Raw genomic sequence first — 27,500 nt, 5'->3', positions numbered from 1 at the left:
GTGTGTGTGTGTGTGTGTGCGCGCGCGCGCGCGCTGATTATCTGTGCTCGAGCAGAGAAAGCCCCAAGACAGGAAGATCAAGAGGATGTCTTGGTGCTGGGGACATGGAGGGAGGTTAGACCACCTGCTGGTATAGCATCTCCATTCAGCACTGCAAAAACAAACAAATAAAGAAAGAAAAATTAAATACATAGAAAAGCAAATAAGGGTGGTGAGGGGAGGAGGGGCGAAGCGATGGCTCAGCAGTTAAAAGCAATTGCTTCTCTTCCAGAGGACTTCGGTTTTAGGCACCCCCGCCCGCCCCGCCCCCGCCCCCGCCCCCATTTCAGGTTGCTTATAACTCCTTAAAACTCCAAACCCTCTTCTAGCCTCCATAGGCACTGCACTCGCAAGCACAACCCTGTCACCCCTGATATACACATCACTAAAATTAAGTTCTTTTTTTTTTTTTTTTTTTTTTGAGGCATGGTTTCTCTGTGCAGCTTTGGAGCCTATCCTGGCACTCGCTCTGGAGACCAGGTTGGTCTCAAACTTACAGAGATCCGCCTGCCTCTGCCTCCCGAGGGCTGGGATTAAAGGCGTGCGCCACCAACGCCCAGCTCCTAAAAGTTGTTTTTGTCTTTTAAAGAAGGGTGTTTGTGTTGGCCAAATGAAGGTTGTGGGTGAGCCCGCAGAGACTCCAAGGAGCCTTCTGTGTGTGGCATCAGCTGGCTGCAGACTGATCCCTCCCCGCCAGCGCTGATTGGTCTCCGCATGTCTCCTAGGATGCTGCCCATCACTGACTACCTGTTGCACCTGCTGGGGCTGGAGAAGACAGCATTTCGAGTGTATGCCGTGTCAGCTCTGCTGCTATCCCTCCTCTTCTTCCTCTTCCGCCTGCTACTGCAGCTATTCAAATTGTGCTGGGACTTCCGCACCACTTGTAGGAGGCTGAGCTGCTTCCCAGAGCCTCCAGGCCGTCACTGGCTGCTGGGCCATGTGAGCATGGTGAGTGTGCAGGGGCAGAGCTGAGTGGGCTGAGGTTAGAAGCAGATTCACTGGAGAAAGAGACCAAACCTCAGAGAGGGCAAACAGTTTGTCCGTGCTCACACCGTTGGGAAGAGAGGACTATGAAGTTAAGTTCGTACCAATGCTGACTAGCTTTCCTAATACTGGAAGTTGTGATGCAGGCTACTGGGGGCTGGACCCCGACATCAGTGGTCTTAGTCCAGATGTACCCACTGGTACAATAGTGGCACTACAGTTACAGAGGTAACCAACTGCCTTTTTAAAAAAGATTTTATTTATTTATTATGTATACTACATTCTTCTTCCATGTATGTCTGCACACCACAAGAGGGCAAGAGATCTCATAACGGATGGTTGTGAGCCACCATGTGGTTGCTGGGAATTGAACTCAGGACCTCTGAAAGAGCAGTAGGTGCCCTTAACCGCTGAGCCATCTCTCCAGCCCCCACTTGCCTTTTAAAGAAAATTATCCATGCCTAGAACAAAATAATGATGATGGTGGTGATGGTAATATTAATAATAAAAAGAAAAAGTTTTCTATAGTTCTATAGCTACCAATGTAGCAGGGAGGTACTGATGCCCATAAAATTTGGGGTCTGCCAGGTGTTGGTGGTGCACGCCTTTAATCCCAGCACTCAGGAGGCAGAGGCAGGAGGATCTCTGTGAGTTCGAGGCCAGCCTGGTCTCCAGAGCGAGTGCCAGGATGGGCTCCAATGCTACACAGAGAAACCCTGTCTTGAAAAACAAAAACAACAACAAAAAAATTTGGGGTCTAGAGTGGGGGCAAGGAGGAGGCTCCTAGAGATTTTGTTTCTCTAACCTTACCTGTTAGGGTGATTCTACTCTTGTTCTTTTGCTTGTTTTGTTTTGATACCAGGTCTCTCTATAAAGCTCTGGCTTCCTTGAATTTGCTATGTAGACCAGGCTGGCCTCTGCTTTTCAGGTGCTGGGATTAAAGATGTGCACCACCATACCTAGCTACTCTCATAAAGATTAGTTTGCATGGTGACATAAACCTCTGCGCCCAGTTACTCAGGTTGATTGACAAGGATCATCTGAACACAGAAGCTCATCTTGGGCAACATAGGAGGATTTTGCCTTTTGTGTCTAGGCTGGTCTTGAAATTGGCATCTTCTAGCTTTCCTGAGAAGCTCTGGATTCCAATCATCCCACCCTTTCCTGCTCACACACCACCATGTCTTCCCATTACCATCTAGAGAAAGGCTGGGGTTCAAAGCCTTCTGGACTGGGAAGTCCAATCTCCTGACTTGTCCTGTCATCCCCCTGTGTCTCCAGAACTGACCTCCCTTTTCTGAAGCTGGCCTTTGTCAGCCCCTCCGGTCCTTTGCCAAATTGTGTCTTCTGTCCAAATATCTTTTTCTTCAAGATGAACTTTCATTCTAATCTCCAAGCACACATCGGCAGGAAGTACTTGTAGATGGGAGTTTCTGTCCAGCCTGGTCTCACAGCCGTTTAGTCCCAAATAAACACAGAGAGGCTTGTATTAATTATAAACTGTTTGGCCTATTGCTCAGGTTTGTTACTAACAAACTCTTACAACTTAAAGCACCTCATAATTCTTATCTATGTTTAGCCATGTGGCCTGGTACCTTTTCTCAGTAGGCATCCTCATCTTGCTTCCTCTGCGTCTGGCTGGTGACTGCGTCTGCCTCTCCTCTTCCCAGAATTCTCCTAGTCTGGTAGCCCTGCTTATACTGCCTACCTGGCTACTGGACAATCAGTGTTTTATTAAACCAATACAAGTGACAAATCTTTACAGTGCACAAGAACATTATCCCACATTAAACCCTCTCTGCTTTTAGGCTTCATTTATTTTTCCTGAGAAAAGGGTCTCAGTATATAACCCAGGGTACTATAGCTATTATTATCTTCCTGAGTGCTGGGATTGCAGCATTTACTACCAGGCCCATTGCTCTCTCTGTCCCATGTCATCCCCCCACCATGTCCCAAGGGAACTCATATATAGCACAATCTGGTCTCAAACCTATTATGTAGCTAAAGATGATTTTGCATTTCTGTTCCTCCTGCCCTCTACCTGTTGAGTGCTGAGATAGCAGACATTTGCCACTATAAGTGGTTTAATAGTATTCTTTCTCCTCCTTCTCTTCTTCCTACTTCTTTTTTTTTTTTTACTAAAATTGTATTCTACTTTTCTTTTCTGTGACAATGATAAAACTACTCTGACCCAAAGCAACTTAAGGGAGGAAAGGGTTCATTTGACTTACATTTCCAAGTCACAGTCTATGATTGGGGTAAGGCAGGGCAGGAGCTGAAGCAGAAACCATGGGGGTACACTGCTTACTGGCTTCGGAAGCTTTCTTATACAACGTAGGATCACCTGCCCACAGGTGGTACTGACTACAGTGGGCTGGACCCTCCTACTTCAATTACCAATAAATTACCACACACATAGTTACAGGCCAGTCAGATCTGGTTAATCCCTCAATTCTTCTCAGTTGGCCAAGTGACAAAAACGAAACAGGACATATATCAAATATTTGATAAATGCAACTCTTATCACCCCCTTCTTCCCACCCCCTGAACTATGCTATCTTTGGAATCCACGTTCTTATAAATACTAGACAAGATTTCTACTCCTGAGCCATGCCTCCTACCCCTCTCTAAGGGATTCTAGGCAGGAGCTCTACTCCTGAGCCATGCCCCCTGCCTTATTGCTTTTAGAGGAGGGAGAAACTCAGAGAAGAGCAGCAAAAGACCTCATTTTCAGTTTTCTGCAGGAGAGAGGCTATAGTGGGAGGGATCAGGAAGAGAATAAACTGCGTTGTCATGTCTTTGTTGCCCCCTTTCTATCTGCCACAGTATCTTCCCAATGAGAAGGGCCTTCAGAATGAGAAGAAAGTGCTGGATGCCATGCACCACATCATCCTGGCATGGGTTGGACCTTTCCTGCCTCTCTTGGTGCTTGTACACCCTGACTACATCAAGCCTGTGTTGGGTGCCTCAGGTAGGCAGGTTGGGCCTCAGAGGGATGAGTGAACCTCCAACTCCCAGAACCCTATAACCCTGGGGTTATAGACTTGAGGGTGCTCCAGAGGAAGGGTTACTTGAGTAGGGATTTGAGGGATGAACACAAGTTCATCAAAGAGGGCCAGGCAGAAGGCAGGCTGTAAGAACACGGGCAGAAAAGTGTGGCAGTGTGTAAGAGTCTCAGGAACTTTGCAAGGCTGTGCACCTGCTGGAAGTCACATCTAAGCCATCCATCCATCCAAAGTACTCATCCAGGTTGGGGTAAGTAAGTATTGCTCAATCCTCAGCCGTGGTACTCCCTTCACTAAGACGGCGATGTGTTCAGGATGACCAAGCACTTCAGTGACCCACTGGGCAGCCGGCTGGCAGGGAGGCACCTGTGGATACTTCTATCTGCTGTCCCTTCTTATCCCAGGGGTGCTTGATGAGTTCTCACTCATTCTCAGCACCCAGCTCCAAGGGGTGCTCTTCCAGGAAGTCCTTCCCAAATCCTCCAGGGGCTGGTGTCTTCTAGATCTCAGTCATAATCCTTCAGTGTGGGACAGCTTTATTTCCCTTGAAGTAGAGTCTCAGAATGACCTTGCCTGGGGCTGGTTGTCTTTATAGCCACATGGGGACTGGTTTGGTATTTGGAGACAGGGTCTCTCTATGAAGCTCAGGCTGGTGCACACCAATGATCCTCTCAGGTGTGTGCTACCACTCTGCTGTCTTGTACCTCAAAAAAAGTTTATTATTACATTTTAGTGTGTGTGTGTGTGTGTGTGTGTGTGTGTGTGTGTGTGTGTGTGTACATAAATACATGAATAAAATTGTGGGAGTCAGTTCTCTCCTTCCACCACGTGAGTCCAGAGGGTGGAGCTGACAGTCCCAGCTTAGCAGCAAGGTCCTTTACCTTCTGAACTGCCTTGTCTTTTCTTCTCTCTTCCAGTGCCTTTCCTCTTCTCTTTCTCTTCCCTTTCCTCCCTGATCCTTCTCTTCCTCCTCCTCCCATTGTCGGGTTCTTGGGCTGGTCTGAATTCTCCAGAATCTCAGCTGTGCTCAGGCACTTGGCAAACAGGCCTGGTTCCCCCCACCCCCATGCTCCCTTTCCTCCCCTTCAGGTCTGTCTCCCTGGCTGCCCCACTGGAGGAGTAGGATGGAGAGCCAAGAGGGACTGCCTGGAGCTGAGTCAGGCTGGAGGGAGGTGCGGGACCCCAGGAGCTTTCAGCCCCTCCCTTTGGGCCTGCCCACTTACCACTGCAACTATTGCCTGGGCTAGATCCTCTTCCCCTGTGCTGTGTTCTTTCCTTACTGAGGCAGAACTGGTCCAGAGCACAGTGCATTAGTTTTAGATGAACCATCAGCGATGATTTGGTGTGTCCGCAAGGTTGTGCAACGACTCTCTTTCTCTCTCTCTAGTTTCAAAGGTTTTCATCATTCTCACAAGTAGCTTATGCCTGAGGCAGTCTTGCCTCTGGTTGCTCTCTGTGAACCTCCTGGCTCCCAGAACCTGCTTTCTGACTAGATGGACTTGCTGTTTCCAGACCTTGTCTTCCCAGTTCATCCACATGGCTGGCTGAACACATTATTGGCCCTGTGCTCTTTTTAGGATTCATTGTATAGCTGGGTCAAAGTTTGCTTGTTCACCTACCTGCTGGCTGTTGTGAACAATGCTGCCATGAACATTCACATACAAGTTTGTACTCTCACAGTCCCCCTCCTCCTGCTTGTTGTCCCTTTATTCCTTCCTTTTTTTTTCCCAGTAAGATCGTGTGTGTGTGTGTGTGTGTGTGTGTGTGTGTGTGTGTGTGTGTGTGTGTATGTATGTGTGCATGTGTGTAGGTCAGAGGACAATTTGTGGGAGCCAATTCTTCTACTAAGTAGGTCCCAGGGATAAAACTCAAGCTGTTCACCCTGTGTTGTGGCAGGTGCTTTTAGCCACTGCGCCATCTTGCTGGCCCTCTTCTATGTTTCTCCCCCTGATACTGGGCATAGAACTCAGGACCATGAGCATGGTGGGCAAACACTCTGCTACTGAGCCCTGCCTCTCTAGTCCTACATTTGACTTTTTAAAAAGGTTTTATTATTTTTTGTTTGTGTATGCATGCTTATGTGTATGAGTGTGGGGTTTGGAAGCAAGCACCCTTACCTGATGAGTCATCTTAGGGCCCAGGGTCTCCTGTTCATTGCTGTGGGCTAGGGACCTTCACCTGCCCCCACCTCACATATCACTGTAGGGGCACTACCCTGTCTGGTCTTAAATGGCTGCAGGAGGTCTGAACCCAGGTCCTCACCTGTGGGGCAAGTGTCTTACCTACTGAACTATACTTGGCAGCCCAAAACTCTCTGAGGAATTGTCTTGATATTTTCCACAGTGGCTATGCATTTAATTGTTCACTAATAGATGTCCCAAGTATTCAACTCATAAGTGTTTGCTGCCAATAAGCCATAATTGTAATTAGAGTAATGAATCAGCCAATAGGCGGCTCATCAGTCACTGACATGTGCCAATTTAGGAACTGCCTGCCATGTGCCAAGATGGAGGGGCAGTGATATGGCTAAGCAGGCAAAGGTGCTTGCTGCCAAGCCTGATGACCTGAGTTTGATCTCCAGAACTCCATGGTGGGAGGAGAGAACCTACTCCTGCAAGTTGTCCTCTGGTCTCCCACTGCATACTTTGCTCAGCAGGCACACGCATACACACACCCACTCAAATATGGAAATGTAATTAAAAAGCAAAATAAAATAAGATGGAGGCTCAGAGTGGAGACCTATCTAGGTTTACATAATAAGTAGCGGTGGGGCCAAAATCTGAGCCTAGGCCTAGCTGTTAAGCACAGCTTTGTGTGTAAGCACTTCTCTGAGCAGCACAGGATGCAGTAGGAGCCTTTCTGAAGCACTTTCCTTCGAAGTGGCGTTACCAGCCTGGTAGAGGCAGTTTCCTTTTCTAGCATGAGCATCATGGAAGGACGGTGATAGAGTTGAGGAGGAGCCAGAGGTTGGGAGAGCAAAGGTCCCAGCCCACCAACCCCCAAGGGTCAACAAAGCCAGGCTTTGAAGGATGCATGGGAATTAGTCAGCTGTAGAGGCCAAGACAGAAAGGCTTATCAGTCCGGAGGAGGTACGGATGTGGGAAGGTGCTAGGGGAATGCAGATGCCCTAGGTGGATGGAGTGGAGAGGTGCGCATGGGAAGCAGGAAATGAGTGAGAGTCAAGAGAAAGCTGGGCCAAGAAGCAGATGGGTTTGCACTATATCCTGGGGTGTTAGGGCCAATGGCAGCTACATGAACCAGGCAGCAATGGACCAGATCTGGATATCAGTAAGACTCCTGACTAGTTTAGAATGGATTCCAAAGCCAAGAAGAGAGAGGTGACTGTCTTGCTTTCAGTGCCACTTCCGCTCGGAAGCCTCATTGGCCTTCCAGTAGCCCTTCCTCTGTGACTTTCTTAGCACCTGGCACACTCTCTGCCATTTTGATAATTGGCTGGTGTAAGCGTCTCCTTCCCTTTCCCACCCCACCCAGGAACTCCTGCAGGCAGGGAGTGGAGCTGAGCCATCCTTTTCCATCACTAGCATCGCCTTGCATGGGTTGGGCACAGAAAGGCAATGGTAGGGGTGTGCTGATGAAGGGTGACTGTGCATGTGTTTGCCAAGGCAGAGAAGTGTGCGTTGGTGGCTGAGTCACAGCGGGTGTACATATTCCTTCTTGGTGCCTCTCTACTCAAACCTTTCTATGGTATATAGTTCCCCCCCTTTTACTCTTTTGAGGCCCTCCACCCAGCTCCCAAATAAATATGTGAAGACTTATTCTTACTTGTGAATGCCTGGCCTTAGCTTGGTTTGTTTCTAGTCAATTTTTCTAACTTAAATTATCCATTTTCTCTTTAACTGTGTTTTGCCTCTGTGCTTTTAACCTTTCTTTATTCTATATATCTTCCTTTCCTTCTTACTCCATCGCTGGCCGTGTGGCTGTGTGGCTGGACTCTGGCATCCTCTCCTTCTTTCTTACTCCTCCCTCTTTTATCTCCTAGATTTCTCCTATTTATTCTCTCTGCCTGGCAGCCTTACCTGTCCCTCTCCTGCCTTGCTATTGGCCATCCAGCTCTTTATTAAACCAATCAGGTATTTTAGGCAGGCAAAGTAACACAGCTTTACAGAGTTAAACAAATGCAATATAAAAGAATGCAACACATCTTTGTATCATTAAACAAATATTCCACAGCATAAAGGAATGTAACATATCTTAAACTAGTATTCTACAACAGTGGTGTACCTGGAGGATGTATCCATTAATCCATGCATCCAGCCACCTATCCATCTGGCCAGCCACATCTACTCATCTGTACATCCACTTACCCAATCATACATCTATGCACACACACATGCAACTTTCCGTGGATATCCATCCATCCTCCCATCCATCCATCCATCCACCCATCCATCCATCCACCCATCCATCCTCCCATCTATCCATCCATCCATCCATCCATCCATCCATCCTTCAATCCATCCATCCATCCACCCACTCACCTACTCACCCATCTATCTGCCTACCCATCTTCCCATTCATCCACCAATTTGTCTATTTACACATTCAATTACCCACCCAATCATCCATTCATCCACTTATCTACCTGTCTTACCAACCCATTCACCCATCCCCCATCCATCCAACTATCGATTTGTCCTTTCCTGCCTTCCTTTGCTTTACTCTTTTAAAATTAAAAACAAATGTGCATGTGTGTCTGTGTATGCACAGACATGTAGTTCAAGGAGCAGATCCTTAATGAACCTGAGACTTGAAATTTTTCAGTTAGACTGGTGGCCTGGGAGCCTCAGAGACGTTGTCTTCTCTCTCTGGCACTGGGGTCACAGGTGCATGCAGCCATGCCTGGCTGTTTTTTCTTTGTAATTACAATTTTTATTTATTCATTTTGTAGGTATGTTAGGGTATATGTGAGCCACAGCACAGATGCAGAGGTAAGAGAACAACTTGCAGGAGTCTGTTCTCTCCTTTGACCTGGGGGGGGGGTGTTCTGGGGATCTACCTCAGGTCTTTAGGCTCGGTGACAAGCCCCTTTATCCACTGAAGGAAGCATCTCACTGGGCCCTGACTGTTTTCCTGGGTCCCGAGGACCCACACTCACTCCTCATGCGTGTACAACAAGTGCTGTTACTTTCAGAGCCATTTTTCTAGCCCCTGTCTTTTTCTCTCACCCATTCACCCTTTGATTCACATTCATTCATTCACTGGATGAAAAAGTTTTTTTTGAGGCAGAGTCAGGTGTCTCAAGCTGGCTTTGAACTCACTATGTAGCCCAAGGTGAACCTGAACTTCTGAACTTCCTGACTTCTCCTGGGATTGCAGGACTGTGCCACCAAGCCTACCTCATTGCATCAGCTTTGATCCCTCTGGGTTTCCCTTGTTAGCAGTCTTTGCAACATCATCTACAAAGATCTGGGGTCCACATCTGATATTCCGAACCTCATAGTACCGTGTAGCACATCCATCTTTGAAGGTCTGGGGGGCGGCATGGCGTCCCACAGTGACACGGGGTTCCTTCCTAGATCTCATTGCAAAGCTTATGATTTGCCACTCCACAGAAATAGGTGGTAGTGTAATGCCAGGCTTTGGCTCAAAGCTATCAGTAGCAGGAATCTAGTTGGGGGTCCACCTCCTGACCCCAAGACCTTCCTTGTTAGTGCTGGCTCATCCAAAGCTGCCATGTTGGTTTCCCTGGAGCTTCTTGGTCAACCTGGCAGCAAGATCCAGCCAGAAAACTTACTGGATGTGGGTTAAAAAAGGAAAATGGAGCCTTCCTGATCCCCTAATTTGTGACTTGGTAATATCCAGCTTTTGGAGTGTGTGTGTGTGTGTGTGTGTGTGTGTGTGTGTGTGTGTGTGTGTGTGTGTGTGTGGGGTCTGTGTGGGAGACTAAGTGTGGACTTTTCTTCTTTTTTTTTTTATATAAGGAAACCCAGCATTTTGGGCCAATGAGATGACTCCTCGGGTAAAGGCAATTACTGACAAGCCTGACAGACAAAATTTAATCTCTGTGTTCCAGGTGGAAGGGGAATACTGACTCATACAAGTTGTTCTTTGACCTCCATACAAGTGCCAGGGCACATGTGTGTTTAAACACACACACACACACACACACACACACACACACACGTTTTTTTCTAAAGTTTGGGTTTCTTTTTCATTTATTTACTTATTTATTTGTGTGTGTGTGTGTGTGTGTGTGTGTGTGTGTGTGTGTGTGCACATGCATATGTGTGAGTATGCACAAGTGTGGGAGTCAGTTTTCTCCTTCCTTCTTCCTTCTGAGTCCCAGAGATTAAACCCAGGTCATCAGCCTTGGCAGGAAGCACACAGAGATATCTTGCAGGCCCAAGGTTGTTTTCTTCTTCTTCTTCTTCTTCTTCTTCTTCTTCTTCTTCTTCTTCTTCTTCTTCTTCTTCTTCTTCTTCTTCTTCTTCTTCTTCTATTATTGTACAACTGCACGGCAGCCCAGGTGTCCTGGAACTCACTATATACATAGCTGATGCTATCTTGAAATTTACAGTGATCTTCCTGATTTTAGCATCTCAACTGCTGGGGTTACAAGCATGCCAAACTCCAAGCTCTTCTACAAGAGCGATGGGGAACCATGCTAGGTGTTTGAGCAGGAGAGACTCAAGTTCCGATCAACATGTTGTAAGATTTCTCAAGGGATACATATGAAGGTGGGGTGAGGGGTGAGGTGGGAGTCACGAGCCCAGAGAAGTCATAAACAGAGGTCAGAGAAAGTCATAAACAGAGGTCAGAACTCGGTCTGGAGTCACCATTGTCTCTTCTCTTGCCACAGCTGCCATCGCACCCAAGGATGAGTTTTTCTATAGCTTCCTGAAGCCTTGGTTAGGTGAGTGCCGAAGGGGAAGATGGTGGTCCTCACTTCATAATAAGAGTACGGCAGACTCCGAGTAGTGAAAATAAACCACTTTCTTTTACAACCATGCGAAGTTGGGTGTTAGCATAGAAAAAAAGGCAAAATGGCTGCCCAACTCCTCAATTTGATCCCAAACTGGTTTTTATAGTTTTTAAATTAATTTATTTTTAGTACATTGGTGTTTCTCCTGCATGCATGTCTGTATGAGGGTGTTGGATTCCCTGGAACTGGAGTTACTACAGACAGTTGTGAGCTGCCATGTGGGAACTGAACCTGGGTCCTTTGGAAGAGCAGTCAGTGCTCTTAACTACTGAGCTATCTCTCTGGTCCCTGGCTTTTGTATTTCTAGCATTTCTCTCTCTTTGGATTTCTCATTGGCTGAGATCTTTAGTGAGGTACCATCATTCTGGTGTCCAGCCCAGATTCCTATCCCATTAGTTCAGGACAAAAAGCCTCATCTGATGTGTAGCTTGGTGATTGGGGATGTCCTTCTGTTTATATGTTTCTCTTATTGGTTGATGAATAAAACACTGTTTGGCCAGTAGAGGCAGGAAGATAGGCGGGACTAGGAGATGAGGAGAATGCTGGGGAGAGAGAAGAGAGAGGCTCAAAGGGACACCATGTAGAGACTGGGGAGATAAGATGCACCAGGTGCTCTCTGGTAAGATAAGGCCATGTAGAAATACATAGATTAGTAGTTATGGGTTAGTAATTAAGAGAGAGCTAGCCAGTAAGAAGCCCTAGCCATTGTCCAACAGTTTTATAATTAATATAGGGTCCGTGTGTTTATTTGGGGCTGAAGATTCCCTCCATTTCTGACACATGGGCCTAGACTTCCTATAGCCTTCAATCTTGGGATTAACTTATTACATAAAGCAGGCACCATCGGTGGTTGGGGAAGATGGGGGCTGGCACTTTCTGCTCACTGGGGATTCTCCAATGGACTCTAAACACACCTCATACTGAAAATGGAGCCCAAATGATTGTCTTTTACACAGGGAAATCAGGGAAGGGAAGGGGTTTCTTTGAGGGCTTCAACTGGGGGAGAGGAGAGGCCTCTAACCCTTGGTTTTCTGGGTTCAGGGGATGGACTTTTGCTCAGCAAAGGGAACAAGTGGAGTCGGCACCGCCGTCTGCTCACACCTGCCTTCCACTTTGACATCCTGAAGCCCTACATGAAGATCTTCAACCAGTGCACAGACGTTATGCATGTGAGTGGTGGGAAGAGGCTGGCCTCATCTGGGAAGGCCTCAGAGTGGAGGGGGGCATGTCTCTTGCTACATCTGAACTGGACTGGCAGTGAGGGTCCTGCCTGTCCCGTCTGAGCAGCTCAGCTGGTCTATGGGCTTCATGCCTGGTTGCCTTGTGTCTCCCTTCCAGGCTAAATGGCGGCGGCATCTGTCAGAGGGCTCAGTGGCCTCCTTTGACATGTTTGAGCACGTCAGTCTCCTGACCCTGGACAGCCTTCAGAAATGTGTGTTCAGTTACAACAGTGACTGCCAGGAGTGAGTGTGGCCCCCAGGGTAGGTGGGGGTGGGAGGAGAGAGGGACCCTCCCTAATGTGATGCAAACTGTGCACCCTCAGCCTTGTTTTCTTTCTTTTATCTCCTGGGTGGCCCCAAGATGACACCACCTCTCTGAGCCTCAAATCTCTTATAAAAAATGGTTAGAGAAGATTTTGGCTGGGTGTGGTAGTCCACACCTGTTGTCTGAAATGCTAGCTTTTGAGAGGTTGAGGCAAGAGGATCTTGAGTTTGAGGTTAGCCTGGACAGCATAGTAAAACCTTGTTTCAAAAGTGCCATAGGTTGTGGTGTAACACACTTTTAATCTCAGCACTCCAGGGGCAGTTCTGGGATAGCCTGGGCTACACCTTCAGAGCATGTCTGAAAGGCACACGTATGAAAATCTTAGTTTATCTTTAAATGTTATGCCCACGTGTCTGCACATACATGTGTGCACACCAGTGCCAGCGCCCATAGAACCTGGAGGTGTCAGATGCCTGGAGCTGGAGTTACAGGCAAGCTGTGAACTGTACATCATGGGGGCTGGGAATCAAGCTTGAGTCATGCCTCCATCCAGTCCCACGGGCTTTCACACCACACCCAGGGTAGCCTTTCCATGCTCCCTCATCCCAGCTCCTCAATGTTGGGATTACAGGAGGGAGCCACCATCCCCAGGCCTTTGCTACACAAAGATGAAAACATCTGACTTTGGGAGATGCTCTAAGGATAAAATAACCATGGCAGCATCCCTGGCATGTAAAAAGCATTCCGTGGGTATGTACTGACTGAATTAATAAGCTAGATAACAACCACTCTGGTTCATCCATTCCCCAAGTATTCATTATGGGGTTCGCTGTGCAGCTCTGTAGTGGGGTGTCTCTCATGTAGGAGGCCCTCTGCCCCACCTCTAGTCATGTGCAATAAAATAAATAAGCCAGATACAGGGCTTAAGAGATGATCCAGTGGTTACAAGCACACAGTGCTCTCGCAGAGGACCAGAATTCGGTTCTAAGCACAAATGATGGGCAGTTAACAAACCACCAGCTCCAGTTCTGGGAGAATCTGGTGCCCTCTTCTGGCCTCCGCACACAGTCAGATCCACACTCATAGACAGAATTAAAAATAAAAACATGGGCTGGAGAGATGGCTCAGTGACTAAGAGCACTTGATGCTATTGCATAGGATCCAGGTTTGATTCCTGGCACCTATCTGGCAGTTCAACACCATATATCTGTAGCTCCAGTTCCAGGGGACCCAAAACCCTCTTCTGACTTCTGAGGGCACCAGGGGAACATGTAGTGTGCTAATGTGCAAGCAAGGCACTCATACACATACAATAAAAATTAAAATAAAAGAACAATAAAACAAAACCAAACCCTTAAAATAAAATAAGCCACGTGTGGTAGTGCATGCCTGTAATCCAAACACTTGATGAGCAAAGGCAGGAAAGTCAGAAGCTCATAGTGAGTTTGTGTCCATCCTGGGCAACAAGAGACCCTGTCTCAAAAAGATGAAAAGTCTGTCGATATAGCTTAGTTGGTAAAGTGCTTGCCTAGCATATATGCAAAGCCTTGCAGCCCGTCTCCAGTCACACACACACACACACACACACACACACACACACACACACACACACACACACACCCCCCACACGGAGAGAGAGGGAGGGAGGAAAAGAGAGAATGAATGAATGAATGAATGAATGAATGAATGAATGAATGAATACAGGGGCTGGGGAGATGGCCTAGCTATTAAGAGCACTTGCTGCCTTTGGAGAGCTTGGCGTTCAGTTCTAAATACCCACGTGGCAGCTAACAATGATCTGTAACTCCGGCCCTAGTGGATCAGACTCCTGACTGGTTCCTTCAGGCTCTGCATACAGATGGTGCACAGACATACATGCTGACAAACACTAATACACGTAAAATAAACATAATTTTAAAAATAACAAAATACGGTTAATACAGGTCCTCTGTCATTATACAATGGAGACTGGGCCCCATGCATGTCTCTGGGCCACGCGGGTGTCTCACTGCCCTTCTTTCTGCAGGAGAATGAGCGATTACATCTCATCCATCATCGAACTGAGCGCTCTGGTGGTGCGACGCCAATACCGCCTGCATCACTACCTGGATTTCATCTACTACCTCACAGCCGACGGACGGCGCTTCCGCCAGGCCTGCGACACGGTGCACAAGTTCACCACTGAAGTCATCCAGGAGCGGCGGCGGGCATTGCGCGAGCAGGGCGCTGGGGCATGGCTAAAGGCTAAGCAAGGCAAAACCTTGGACTTCATAGACGTGCTGCTGCTGGCCAAGGTAAGGCTGTGTGGAAGCGGGCTCCTGCCCCTAGAGGCCAGCATGGGAATTGCACCCAGTGCAGAAAAAAGACGCTCAAACTCTTGGGGATTACAGGAAAGAGTCAGGCGTAAGCGCATAATGTGTGGGTCCATTCAGATGTCACAGCAGAGTACTTCAGTCCTTTTAACTTAAATGAACCCCGTTATAATCTACCGTGTGGTCTGCCCTGGGAACCTTCCTGTATACTTAAGTAGGCTGTGAGTTCGTCTAGGACAGCTCATGTCAAGACAATGAGTTCTGTTCTGAACACATGCATAGCATCTTTCTTTGGAAACAAACAAACAAAAAAATAATTATAGTCATTGGCCAGGCATTTGGTACACACCTTTAATATCGGCACTCAGGAAGCAGAAGCAGGTAGATTGTTTGAGACCAGCAAGACCCAGGACTACATACTGACATTCTGTTTCAAAACAGTTACAATGGTTTATTTGTGTGGGGGTGCACATGCATGCCGTGGAGCTTTTGTGAAGGTCAGAAGACAACTTGTGGGAGTTGGTTTTCTCCTTCAACCATGTGGGTCTGGTCCCAGGAATGAAACTCAAGCTCATCAGGCTGGTGTGTGTCTAAGTGCCTTCATTTGCTGAGCCATCTCACCAGCTTAACCTATTCATCCCCAACCCCTTCCTCTCCCTCTCCAATTCCCAGGTTAGTCTCAAACTTACAATCTACAATCCTCTTTCTCAGCCTCCTGCGTGGTGAGATTACAGGTGTATGCCACCATGCCCAGCTATTCTGTTACCTACAAGTGACTGAAAGGACACAAGAAGATGATTATAGGTTCTGTGCAAATATTTTTATTTTTGTAGACAGAAGTGTCTGTCCTGTCCAGTCTTGCAGCTGTTCAATCCCAAATAAACACATAGAGGCTTATGTTAATTATAAATAGTTTGGATTATTGCTTAGTCTTATTATTAACAAGCTGTTACAACTTAAATTAACCCATAATTCTTATCTATGTTTAGCCACATGGCTTGGTGCATTTTCTCAGTAAGGCATTCTCATCTTGCTTCCTCTGCATCTGGCTGACGACTGCATCTCTGCCTCTCCTCTTCCCAGAATTCTCCTAGTCTAGTAGCCCTGCCTATACTGCCTGCCTGGCTACTGGCCAATCAGGGTTTTATTAAACCAATACAAATGACAAATCTTTACAGTGCACAAGAACATTATCCCACATCATATTTTTAATTATGTGTCTATGTGTGGGTATGTGCATGTAAGTGCAAATGCCCATCAGAAGACAGCACTGGATACTCTGGAGTTACAGGGAAGCCGCCTAACACAGGTGATGGGGACTGAAATAGGATCCTTTGGAAGAGCAGCAAGTGCTGGTAGCCACACAGCAAACTTCCATCTAAAACACTCTTATTTTTATTATCTTTGGAGTATTGAGAATTGAACCCAGGGCATAAAGAATACCAGGCAAGTGCCCTGTCATTCAGCTACAGTTCTTCCTTCTGTGGGTTTGTGTGTATGGGGTGGATGTAAGTGTGTGGGTGTGGGTGCCTATATATGCACATTTGGATTTAGCAGTCAGAGCAGGAAGTGTGGTGTCTTCCTCTATTGCTTTCTGACTTGCTTGCCTTGAGACATGGTCTCTCATGGGACTGGAATCTTGCCATTACATCTAGTCTGGTTGTCCAGCCAGCAATAGAGATCTGCTTGTCTGTCACCAATGCACACAAAGCCATTGCTTTTTTTTCTTTTAAAAAAGACTTTATTTATTTATTTATTTATTTATTTACTTATTTATTTATTATGCATACAATGTTCTGGCATGTAGATGGTTGTGAGTTACCATGTGGTGGCTGGGAATTGAACTCACGATCTCTGGAAGAGCAGTCAGTGCTCTTAACTGCTGAGCCATCTCGCCAGCCTGACTTTTTTTAAAAAAATATGGATATTGGAGATCTAAACTCAGGTGTTCATATTTGCACAGCAAGTGTGCTTCCCCACTGAGCACCTCACCCAGCCCCATGTTTTTACATTTATTTTACTCTCAAACGTGTGTGCATGTGTATGTCTGAGGACAAGTGCCTTTGGAATCCAGAAGAGAGTCAGACTCCTTGGAGCTGGAGTTACAGGCTGTTGTGAGCTGTGCGAAGTGGGTGCTGGGAGCTGGGAAGCAAACCCAGTTCTTCTACAAGAGCAGCAAGTGCTCTTAACTACTGGGCCGTCTTTCCAGGCTTTCTTGTTTGTTGCCTCATTTTTTTTTATTCTTTTGAGACAATGTCTCATTTAGCCAATACTAACCTCAAACCTCAACACTAACCTTCTGTAGCTGAGGACCACTTTGAATTTCTTATTCTCCGGCCTCCATCTCCCTACTACTGGTGTCACACAGGGGTGCCAATCAGCTTCTTGTGTGGAATCTTTGCTACGGTTCTGGATTCTAGCCATGGCTCTGCCACTCAGAGGGTATTTGACTGAGATTGTGGTACCTGCCTCTTGTATCCTGGTGCTCATAAGACCTCATGGCAAAGTTGTTGGCTGTCCAGCAGGGTAAATGGCTGTCATGAGCTGCTCAGTAAATGCAGGTGTGCAGCATGGATTAGTGAACAGTGATGAGCAAATATGATGACGGCCCTTATGCAGAGTTACGTCATTTCTAGGTGACTTAGAATAGCTGGATATGGTGACACATACTCCCAGAACTTGGAAGGTTGAAACGGGAGGATGGTGAGTTTGAGACTACTCTGGGCTACATAACCTGTGAAGAAGTGGAAAGGATCACAATGAAAAAGGAGGAGGGAGAAGAGAAGGGCTGGCAAGGTGGCTAGGTGGGTAGAGAGGCTTGCCAGCAAGTCTGATGACCCGAGTTCAATCCCCAGAACTCATGTGATGGAAGGAGGGAATCAACTCTTGAAAATTGTTCTCTGACCCCCAGAGATAGTGTCTCCCAGGAGAGGCTCAGGCAGCCTAGGAAATGCACTGTACTGATCCATCTGCCGCAACACACACCCACACCCACACACACACACCCACACCCACGCCCCACACACACCTAATCACTTAGTAAAGTCATATCTGTTGGTTTATGTAAATGGTGAAATTGCCTAACGCATCTCCTCCCCCTCCTCCTCTTTTTCCACTTATTTGTTTATTCTGTGAGCCCATGAAGGTGAGTGATGATATGTGCTGCAGCATGAATGAGGCGGCAGTGTGCAAATGTGGGAGGGGATTCTCTGCTACCATGTGGGGTCTGGGAATTGAACTCAGGCTGTCAGGATGGGCAGGAGACACCCATGTGCTGATCCATCTTTCTGTACCCCCCATTCATTTTTTGAACTGAAACATAGTTGCCAAGTGGTGCTTGTATGAACCCCCTTCGACTTTCCTTCCCCCTGAACTCCCCTTTTATCTCTTTTATGGTGCATTGCATCCTTCACTCTGCTCGGAGTATTTATAGCCAGTTTAATTTAGGAGAGGGGTGGATGGAAAGCCAGGCACAGTGGCGGTGCCCACCTGTAACTCCAGCCCTTGCGAGACTAAGGTGGAAGGACCTCAAGTTTGAGATCAACCTGGGATGCACAGAGAGTCTCTGAAGGGACAAGTGGAGGACAGGGCTCAGCAGGCAAAGACGCTTGCTGCAGACTGAGGACCTGAGTTCAATCCCTGGTACCCATGTGTTCAAAGGAGAGAAATGTCCTCTAACTCTCACATGGGCAGCATAGTATATGCACAAATCATGCATGCACATGCATACGCACACACTAAAGAAATAAATGTGTGCACGCAATAAATAAATGTAAAAAATAGATGTAGGGAGAGAGGAAGAAAGTAAAGAAAAAGACAGATGGGGAATAGGTAGGTATGACTTTGGGGGAACCTCTGGGATGTAGGAAGTGGGGTAGAGTGGGCTCAGTATCCTCCACTGCCTTTGCAGGATGAAGAGGGAAAGGAATTGTCTGATGAGGACATCCGAGCTGAGGCAGACACATTCATGTTTGAAGGTAAGGATGCCTAGTGACACTGAGAAAAAGTACCACTGTCTGCCTGGTGTGGGGGACACCCTGGGAACACTAACCTGCATGGAGGTACCAGCATTACAACACCCATCTGCCTATAGGTCATGATACAACATCTAGTGGACTGTCGTGGGCGCTGTTCAACCTGGCAAAGTACCCAGAGTACCAGGAGAAGTGTCGGAAAGAGATCCAAGAAGTCATGAAAGGCCGGGAGCTGGAAGAGCTGGACTGGTCAGTTGGGAGGGTCAGGAGGATTGACTAACGCCGAGTCCAGAGTCTTGAGTGTGGGTCTCTGCTCTACCACTTCCTGATTATGTGGCCTTAGACATGTCCCTTAAGCTTTCAGAATTCCAATTCCTAACATGGGATTGATTGTGATACCTACTCCTACCCCAGCTGTTTTCAGAACCCTTAATCAGCAACCGTTGTGGTCCCTCCATATAGCAAACATCCCTCAAATTCGGTGACTTGTGGCAAGCATTTAGTTATTGCTTTTACCCGCACGTGACTTTTTGTGGCTACTGGGCTCAGTTGTGTGTATGTAGTGCCTAAGGAATGACACTGGGGGTCCTCTGGCCTCTACACATATGCGTACACATGCGGACAAATACCCAAATGCGCGTGCTGGACTCCCTAGCCAGACCCTCCAGCATCTCCCTTTGTTATAAAGATGTTTAGGGTCCTGTAGCACTCAACTGAGAGTCTGCCAGAGGGAGCACACAGAAGGCAGAGAGAGATGGGAAGTGAACTTCTCACTGTGCTAGTTAATTGGGGGAAAGGGTTAAGGGAAACCAATGCTTAGTTCAGAAGAAGTAATTTCCTGCCTCTTCCTGGTACAGGCCCACATGAAACTCTTTATGTAACACAGACTGGCCTTAAACTTTCAGTCCTCCTGCCTCAGCCTCTCCAGTGCTGTGATTATGGGTGTATGTCCCCAGTGTGTGTGTGTGTGTGTGTGTGTGTGTGTGTGTGTATTTTAGGACAGGGCCTCACTAAGTTGCTTAGGTTGACTTTAAACTCACTCTCTAGCTCAACAGAACATAGGTCTGGCTGGTAGTCAGATATTTTGCATCCTAAGGCTTTGTTATGGGACTTGGGTTCATAGCCTGTGCCTGCAACAAACCAGGTTCAGCAGCCCATTCTCCATTACTCAATTGAAATAGACCCATTACTGATGGGAAACAGAAAAAGGAGATCTATTCAATGTAGCCACATTGGAAGGGGAGGGGCAGACAACAAAGAGTAACAGTGACACTTTCCCAAGTCCATCGTTGGGGTCTTGGAAACGTTGGTGGCGCACGCCTTTAATCCCAGCACTCGGGAGGTAGAGGCAGGTGGATCTCTGTGAGTTCGAGACCAGCCTGGTCTACAAGAGCTAGTTCCAGGACAGCCTCCAAAGCCACAGAGAAACCCTGTCTCAAAAAAAAAAAAAAAAAAAAAAAAAAAAAAAAAAAAAAAGATTTAAGCAGAGGCCAGAGTTATATATGTGTAAGCAGCCCTGGCCAGGTGTGGCCTCACCCACAATTGACTCATCACCATATGCTCTGTAAAATGGCCTAACTGTAAGTCTCTTTACGGGAGAGATTTTATCTTCTGGGTGGCCTAGCCTTTATGTTTCCCTCTTTCCTGGCGTTACATCCCTGGGGGAATTCCAGTTTCCTGGACTCCATTGCTTCAGTAGTGTGATTGTTAGAATGAGGGGGTGTAGTGTCTCTTTAGACACTCTTCATTCCTTCCTGACACCGGCCTGGGACATCTGCAAATTGCAGAAGCCGTGGGACCATTCTGGATCTTCGAACTGGTCCTACAAAATTATTCCCGTGTGTGCATGCATGTGTGCATGAGTCAAAATTCCTTTCTCCCCAGGGACGACCTGACGCAGCTGCCCTTCACCACCATGTGTATCAAGGAGAGTCTCCGGCAGTTCCCACCTGTGACACTCATCTCTCGCCGGTGCACCGAAGACATCAAGCTGCCCGATGGGCGCATCATTCCCAAAGGTGCCTGCTCTGTCCTGCTCTGTCCACTCCACTGCTGTGGTGTGGTTTACAGGGGTGCAGTCATGCCTGCTGTGGGTTCAGGGTCCCTATGATGGGGAAGATCCCTTTGTGTCTGTTGCTAGTGATGAGAGCGTCTTAGTTTCATGTCCTGTCAATATGACAATGTAATCCACCAAAAGCAATTTCAGGGGTAAAATATTTACTTGGTTCATGATTCCCAGTTATGGTCTATTATGGTAGATGGGTCAGAGTGGCAGGGACTTGAAGCAGCCACAGACAAGAGCAGAGCATGATGAATGGCTCCATGCATGTCAGTGTTCAGTTCTCTCCTTCTTATTTTATCCAGGTAGGTCCTAGCCCGAAATGGTGCCACTCACATTCAGTGCTCCTTCCCACCTTAAGTAATCAGATTAAGAAAATATTTTATGGCTGGGCTGTGGTGGCCCACACCTTTAATCTCAGAAATTGGGAGGCAGAGGCAGGCAGATTTCTGAGTTGGAGAACAGTCTGGTCTACAGAGTGAGTTCCAGGACAGCCAGAGCTGTTACACAGAGAAACCCTGTCTCAAAAACAAACAAAAACAAACAAACAACCCCTCCAAAACATCAAAACAACAACAACAAAAAACCCACAAAAGAATATTTATTGGGGACTGGAGAGATGGCTTCAGCACTTTAAGAGCACTGGCTCCCAGCACCCAAATGGTGGCTCACAACTCTCTGTAACTCCAGTTCCAGGGGATCCAATACCCTGTTCTTAACTCTACAGTCACCAGGCTTGCATGTGGTACACACACACACACACACACACACACACACACACACACACACACATATATATATATATGAAGGTAAAATACTCATATATACAATAAATAAACAAACTAAAAAATAAAGAAAATAAAATCACTTGCTATTCATGTAGAGGACCTGAGTTAAGTTCCAAGCACCTAGTCGGGCAGTTCACAACCACCTGTAACTCCAGGGAATCTGACACTGACTTCTGGCCTCTGGGGGCACCCACAGACATGAGTCATGTACACACAGACACTCACACACAGACACACACACACACACACACACACAGACACACACACACACAAAATAAAAAAATTTTAAAAAGAAAATTTCTTATTGCATGCATACAGTAATTAGGCATGCATACACTAAGTAATTAATTAGGCAATCCCTCGTTGAGACTCCATTTGCAGGTGATTCTAGACTGTATCAAGGTGATAATAACTAATCGTCACCAAGGGAAACCTAGGTATGTGCAGAGGAGGAAAATGTGTCTACATCCAGAGTGGAGAGGAAGGATGGGTGAGGCAGGGCTGGACCTGGGTGGGTACTGATGGCAGACGGTCAGTATCTTTAAAACAAATTATTATCCTCACTGTTACTATTATTACTACTACTACCCCCTTCTTATTATTATTACTACCCCTTCCTCTCTCTCTCTCTCTCTCTCTCTCTCTCTCTCTCTCTCTCTGTGTGTGTGTGTGTGTGTGTGTGTGTGTGTGTGTGCGCGAGCGCACGTGTGCATACATGCATATATGGAGCAGTCTTCAGCAGTCTTCTTCCACCATGAATTTAAGGTTTGAACCCAGGTCCTCAGGATTTCACAGCAAGCTCTTTTAGCTGCTGAGCCTCCCCCTCCCTTTTTTTTAAAATTCTGACCCAGAAGGTTAGTTTCATTCAGTTACCTGAGAGCGTCTCTCTCCTGAGAGCCAAGCTATATTTGGGGTGATGCTGGAGGCTCAGGCTGATGCAGTAGGCCCCACACATTCCTGTCCCTGTGACATCAAGGATAGATGAAACGAACAGACTGACTTGAAAAGCCCAGGATGGAGAGAAGACCTCATCCCGGTAGGAAATGTGGATGGCTATTCTCCAAGATGTAAGAGCAGGTGTGTTTACGGAGGAGAAGATCAGTGTTCGGATGGTGAATGGCCTGGAGTGCCATGTGCAGGCACCTGACTCCATCCAGAGGGCAGAAGGGAGCCAAGGGCGGTAGCCACATATTGAAGGGGCAATGATATGTCTGTGAGCAGAAATGCCTTACTATATGGACAGTCAGGTGATAGGGGCCTGCCAGAGAGAGGCAGGGAGAGCAGGCGTGGCAGCAGCAAATGATTTCAGAGAAGGAAGAACAGGAAGTGGTGGTAGCTGGAAGTGGTGGTAGCTGGCTGCAGTCCCTAGCTGACTGCAGGGAGAATTAGGTGGTGTGTGTGTGTGTGTGTGTGTGTGTGTGTGTGTGTGTGTGTGTGTGTGTTCCCAGAGACCCGCTTAGGCCCCACTGACTCCAAATGTCCCTACAGGTATCATCTGCTTGCTCAGCATCTATGGGACGCACTACAACCCCTTAGTGTGGCCTGACTCTAAGGTAAGATCCTGCTTTTGTCCTTCTATGGCTCCTTCTCCAGGATGCTTGTAGGGACTGGCCCTCCTGTTCCTACTGTTTCACCCGGTCCTTGTTAACAAACAGTCACTGAGCATCTGCTGTGTGCAGTGCTCTGTGCTCAGCCTACTGTGACACTGCCTTTGCCCTCATGAACCTTGAAGTCAAACTCAGGGTAACAAGGCAATAGATAAGATCATTTGGGGAATTGCTAAATGTTCCAAGGAAGTAAAAACAGATGGGGTGGGGAGCATTTAGCTTGGGGGATCAGGAGAGGCCTTGAAGTCAAGATAACATTTGAGCTGAGACCTAATGAGTATGAACAACAGGAGAGACCTGTCCCAGGCTCAGGAAGCACCAAGTGCAAAGGCCCTGAGGTAGAAAAGAGCCTGGGTGCTTGACAACAGGAGACAGGCATGGCTAAGCTGTAGTGTGTGTGGTAGAGTGGAACAGTTGGCCCTGAGGTGTTCCAGCTGCAGGGGCACTCAGAGGTTGAGGTGCAGGTCAGGCTGTATAGTTGGGTCAGTCGCTAATCTCACCCAGGCGATTCTGATCTAGGTGTACAATCCTTACCGCTTTGACCCGGACATCCCACAGCAGCGTTCTCCGCTGGCCTATGTACCTTTCTCAGCAGGTCCCAGGTAAGGCCTCTACTAAGACACCACCACAAACAGGAGGGACAGGGCCAGGGTCAGGTCAGGGGTGTGCTCCATGGAAGCAGAGATCAAGCCTCACCTACAGGTAATTTCTAGCAACCCACGTCCCCTTTGTACCCTTGACTGAATCAAGGGTTCGGAATCAGATTGCAATTCCATCCTTGAGAACAGGGTACCCCTCCTGTATGTTAGACCCCGGGTTCTGGGCTCACACACTTCCAACAGCTCTGCGATGCAGTCTTCATTCCGGCTCTACAGAGGTGGAAACTAAAGCTCAGACAAGGGCGGCCATCCGTCAGGATACACTGTGCTAGGATTTGAACGTTTGACTCCGGGTTGAAGGTCCTAAGAATCCTTGCCTCTCATTTGAACCCTTTCTGCAGGAACTGCATTGGGCAGAGCTTCGCCATGGCTGAGATGCGAGTGGTCGTGGCGCTGACACTGCTGCGCTTCCGTCTGAGCGTGGACAGAACGCGCAAGGTGCGGCGGAAGCCGGAGCTCATTCTGCGTACGGAGAACGGCATTTGGCTTAACGTGGAGCCTCTGCCCCCGCGGGCCTGAACGCTCCCGGGCCCCGCCCACCCCGGGGTTCAGGCTCCGCCCACTCAGGCCTAGACTACGCCTCCAGGAGCCTGGGTCCGCCTCCAAGATCTTGAGGGCGTAGACCACACTCCTCGAAAGTACAGGAGGATAAAGTTTTGTGGAGGACTCTTGTTGGTGCTGACCACTACCCTCAGGACAAGGCCCAGCCTCTTGGGATCTGATTCCATTCCTTGAGGTCAAAGTCCCGCCTTAAATTATCCTCACCAGTCCTTCGGTGTGTGGCAATCAGGCTAGTCCCCGCCCCCGCGGGCTTGGGCCACGCCCCCAACGCAATGCGGATCACCCTGGCCCTGAGGATTCAGGTTCCCAGGCTGGTCCCACAGAACCTTCCCTGGACCTAAGACTCAACGTTGGGATTGGATCCTCGCCTTCCCTCTGGCTACGCCCAGGTTAGCTTCTAAATCAGCTGGAGCCTGAGGCTGCAGTCCTGAATCCTCAGCATCACCTTTCCGAGACTCGCACCCACATGGGAGGACTGCACAAGCTGAATCTCAGGACTCTGGCTGTTCGCTTTATTGTTTTGTAAACCCGGACCCGTGCAGGTCCCTTCCTCCTCGGTGACCGTCCCTTTGCTCAGTTTTCTCATTTTTTAAGAGTAAAAGCAAGAGGATGCAGACACTTACCACCTCACCCGTCTCAGATCTGGAGTCCAAGATGGGGAGGAGGGGCTCTTGGCATTTGGGAAGTGACTGGGAGGGGGGCTGTTTGTTCTTGAACTAAACTCAGATTTGGTGGGACAGCGTGCACTGTTTATTTGGTCAGTAGATTGCATATTAATTCAATATCCAGTGTTATGGGGTGAGTTCCTACCCTAGTCAGGGAGAAGCAGATGTTTAACAAACAATTATACATGTCAATGGTTATTTGAAATGTATGACAAAGGCTTCAAACACGAGAGCCCTGGTTCTGGGTGGCTATGACAGAGGTATGCGGAATGGAGAGTCAGGGGAACTTAGATGCTGAAGAGTGGCGATTGAGCGGATGATCGCGGAGGAACGAATGCCACAGGCAGAGAGAGGAACAGTGTCAGCAAAGGTCTGGGTTGGGGAAGAGCACGAGGAACTTTAGAAACTCACAGCAGGTAGAGGCTTTTATGTACACTGTTTGTTTTGTTTGTTTGTTTTTCAAGACAGGGTTTCTCCGTATTGTTTCGGAGCAAACAGCAACAGGGAGTCACGCTCTACCTCTAACATAGAGGGAAGTTAGATCAGGCTTAGCATGAAGGGGACTTGCCGGGGCACACTGTGGGTCAGGGTCCTGGGAAAGATGGAAATTAAGTCCAGGTAGGATGGCTCTGGATCAGGGTGGTTAGTTAGCTGTGGAGACTAAAAGGAGGGAGGAAGTAAGGGAGGCACATGGTTCTGGCTCAGGGAGCCAGGCTGTGGAGTAATTGCTGAATGCAGAATATTAAAGTTGGGTTAGTGATGATATTGACAATATCAATTCATCCAATATTAATAGGTATCTTCTGGGAGCCATGCATACTTTGGGCCTTTGCATATGTGACATCTAGAGGGCAAGATGTTAAATGACAATAGATATGTAAAAAAAAAAAACAAAACAGCAAATTTACTAAGCACACTGTGGGACACTGTACAGACGTGAACTTCTCTTGTAAGAAAAAGTGGGGAGCTAAAGAGTGGCCTAAACAGAGATGGGGTACAATTTGTTAGCTGCAAAGGGGGTGTGTGTCACAATGGTGCTATAGAGGTGACTGGGGTGACAGCATCCCAGGGAGGAGTGTCTGTCCCACGAAGGAAGCTCTGACAGGTTTGCCCTTGTGGGGATCAGTAGAAGGGGAGGGCTCTAGGTTTGGGCCCAATCTCTTGGCGAAGTGGACCTGCACAGGCTGCCATGGGGGTGCAGAACAGAGGAGAGGGTATTAGTGCGATCAGGATGTCAGATTTTGAGATCTTAGAATGGGGGTGTGCAGGGTGGGAACCAAAGCTAGGGCCTTGTGCGTGCTAGGCAAACACTCCAGCACTGAGCTATACCCCTGTCGAATCGTTCTTGAGCTTGGATGTGGATTCCAGGCCAGGACATTCAGTTTGGAAGTGTAAGTGTTTAGATAACATTTAAAGACTCAGGGAGCTGGGCTTGGTGGTGTATGTCTTTAATCCAAGCACTCTGGAGGTAGAGGCAGGTGGATCTCTGAGAGCTTGAGGCCAGCTTGGTCTATATAGGGAGCTCCAGGACAGCCAGGACTTCATAGAGAGAGTGTCTCAAAAAAAAAATTAAAGGAGGTACTAAGGGGGTTGGGGTGGGGAAGTAACTCTTTTGGTAGAGCACTACACTTGACCTAATGTATGTTGGAGCTCTTGAGTTTGATCCTTGCATTACAAGAAACAACACCCCACCCCCACCCCAGCGAAGACTGTGTGTGTCCTTACATCTTTGTGTGCATGTGAGCTCACTGGAATGCACACACACACACACAGGTGCACGAGGAAGGGTTCTTGAAGCTCTCCACAGTTCATGTGAGATTCGGGTGAGACCTAATGGTTCCCGCGTGCTCCTTCAAGGCAGGCACGGCCGGGGTAGGAAAGCACATCCCAAATCCTTGTTGTCTTCAGCCTGGGTCTCCACCTGGGCCAAACTGGCCTTAAACTCAAGATGGTATGACTCATGCCACCTGGCTCGGGTGTCTTCCCACAGGCTCTTATCTAATCCATGCATATCGCATAGACACTGAAACTGAGGACCCAGAGGGAAGCCACTCAATACCCTTATCTTTGGGTCTCAGGGCAGATCCTTTCCTGCAGCACCTTCAGGATTTCTGTCTGGTTGAATTTCTAAACCTCTGTGCAGCACTGGAAGTCAGCAGGTGTCTGGAAGATCGGCTAAATTTAATTAGAATACTGTGGCAGTGGCTCCGCCGCTATGTGTCCTGGGGCGACCCCTGGTGGCATATTGTGGGATCGTCGGCCAGTATTCGCGGCACTCGGCAGGCTGAGTTCTTCCCAAGCCGCGAGGCTCTCCGTGGTGCTGTTGCGCTCACGGGGTTCCAAACGCGTGCCATTCTCCACTTCAATCATATGCAGCAACAGGACAAAACAAAACAACCGCAAAAATTTGGTCTTGGGG

The 27,500-nt window shown here is 47.9% G+C and overlaps 1 protein-coding gene across 1 annotated transcript; it reads left to right on the top strand.

Moving 5' to 3' along the window:
• Positions 1–765: 765 nt before the first annotated feature.
• On the top strand, positions 766–24,374 carry LOC100772743 (cytochrome P450 4F22). Its single transcript, XM_035445164.1, has 12 exons — positions 766–987; positions 3,850–3,994; positions 10,849–10,902; positions 12,013–12,140; positions 12,310–12,434; positions 14,483–14,750; positions 18,679–18,745; positions 18,862–18,991; positions 20,627–20,760; positions 23,078–23,142; positions 23,716–23,798; positions 24,197–24,374. Exons 1-12 carry the CDS (start codon positions 766–768, stop codon positions 24,372–24,374), a joined length of 1,599 nt encoding a protein of 532 aa, XP_035301055.1.
• Positions 24,375–27,500: the final 3,126 nt, after the last annotated feature.

Source organism: Cricetulus griseus, chromosome 5 (genome assembly GCF_003668045.3).
Source record: "Cricetulus griseus strain 17A/GY chromosome 5, alternate assembly CriGri-PICRH-1.0, whole genome shotgun sequence".
Lineage (NCBI taxonomy): Eukaryota > Metazoa > Chordata > Mammalia > Rodentia > Cricetidae > Cricetulus > Cricetulus griseus.
Note: the sequence above shows the minus strand (reverse complement) of the source record. Positions and strands in the feature narration are given on the sequence as shown.

Bases quoted from the DNA above. Each gene is read 5' to 3' on its own strand.
- LOC100772743 (XM_035445164.1), top strand. From the start codon at position 766: ATGCTGCCCATCACTGACTACCTGTTGCACCTGCTGGGGCTGGAGAAG. The intron at 12,141-12,309 runs GTGAGTGGTGGG...TCTCCCTTCCAG, and splicing joins AGTGCACAGACGTTATGCAT to GCTAAATGGCGGCGGCATCT. The intron at 18,746-18,861 runs GTAAGGATGCCT...ATCTGCCTATAG, and splicing joins AGACACATTCATGTTTGAAG to GTCATGATACAACATCTAGT.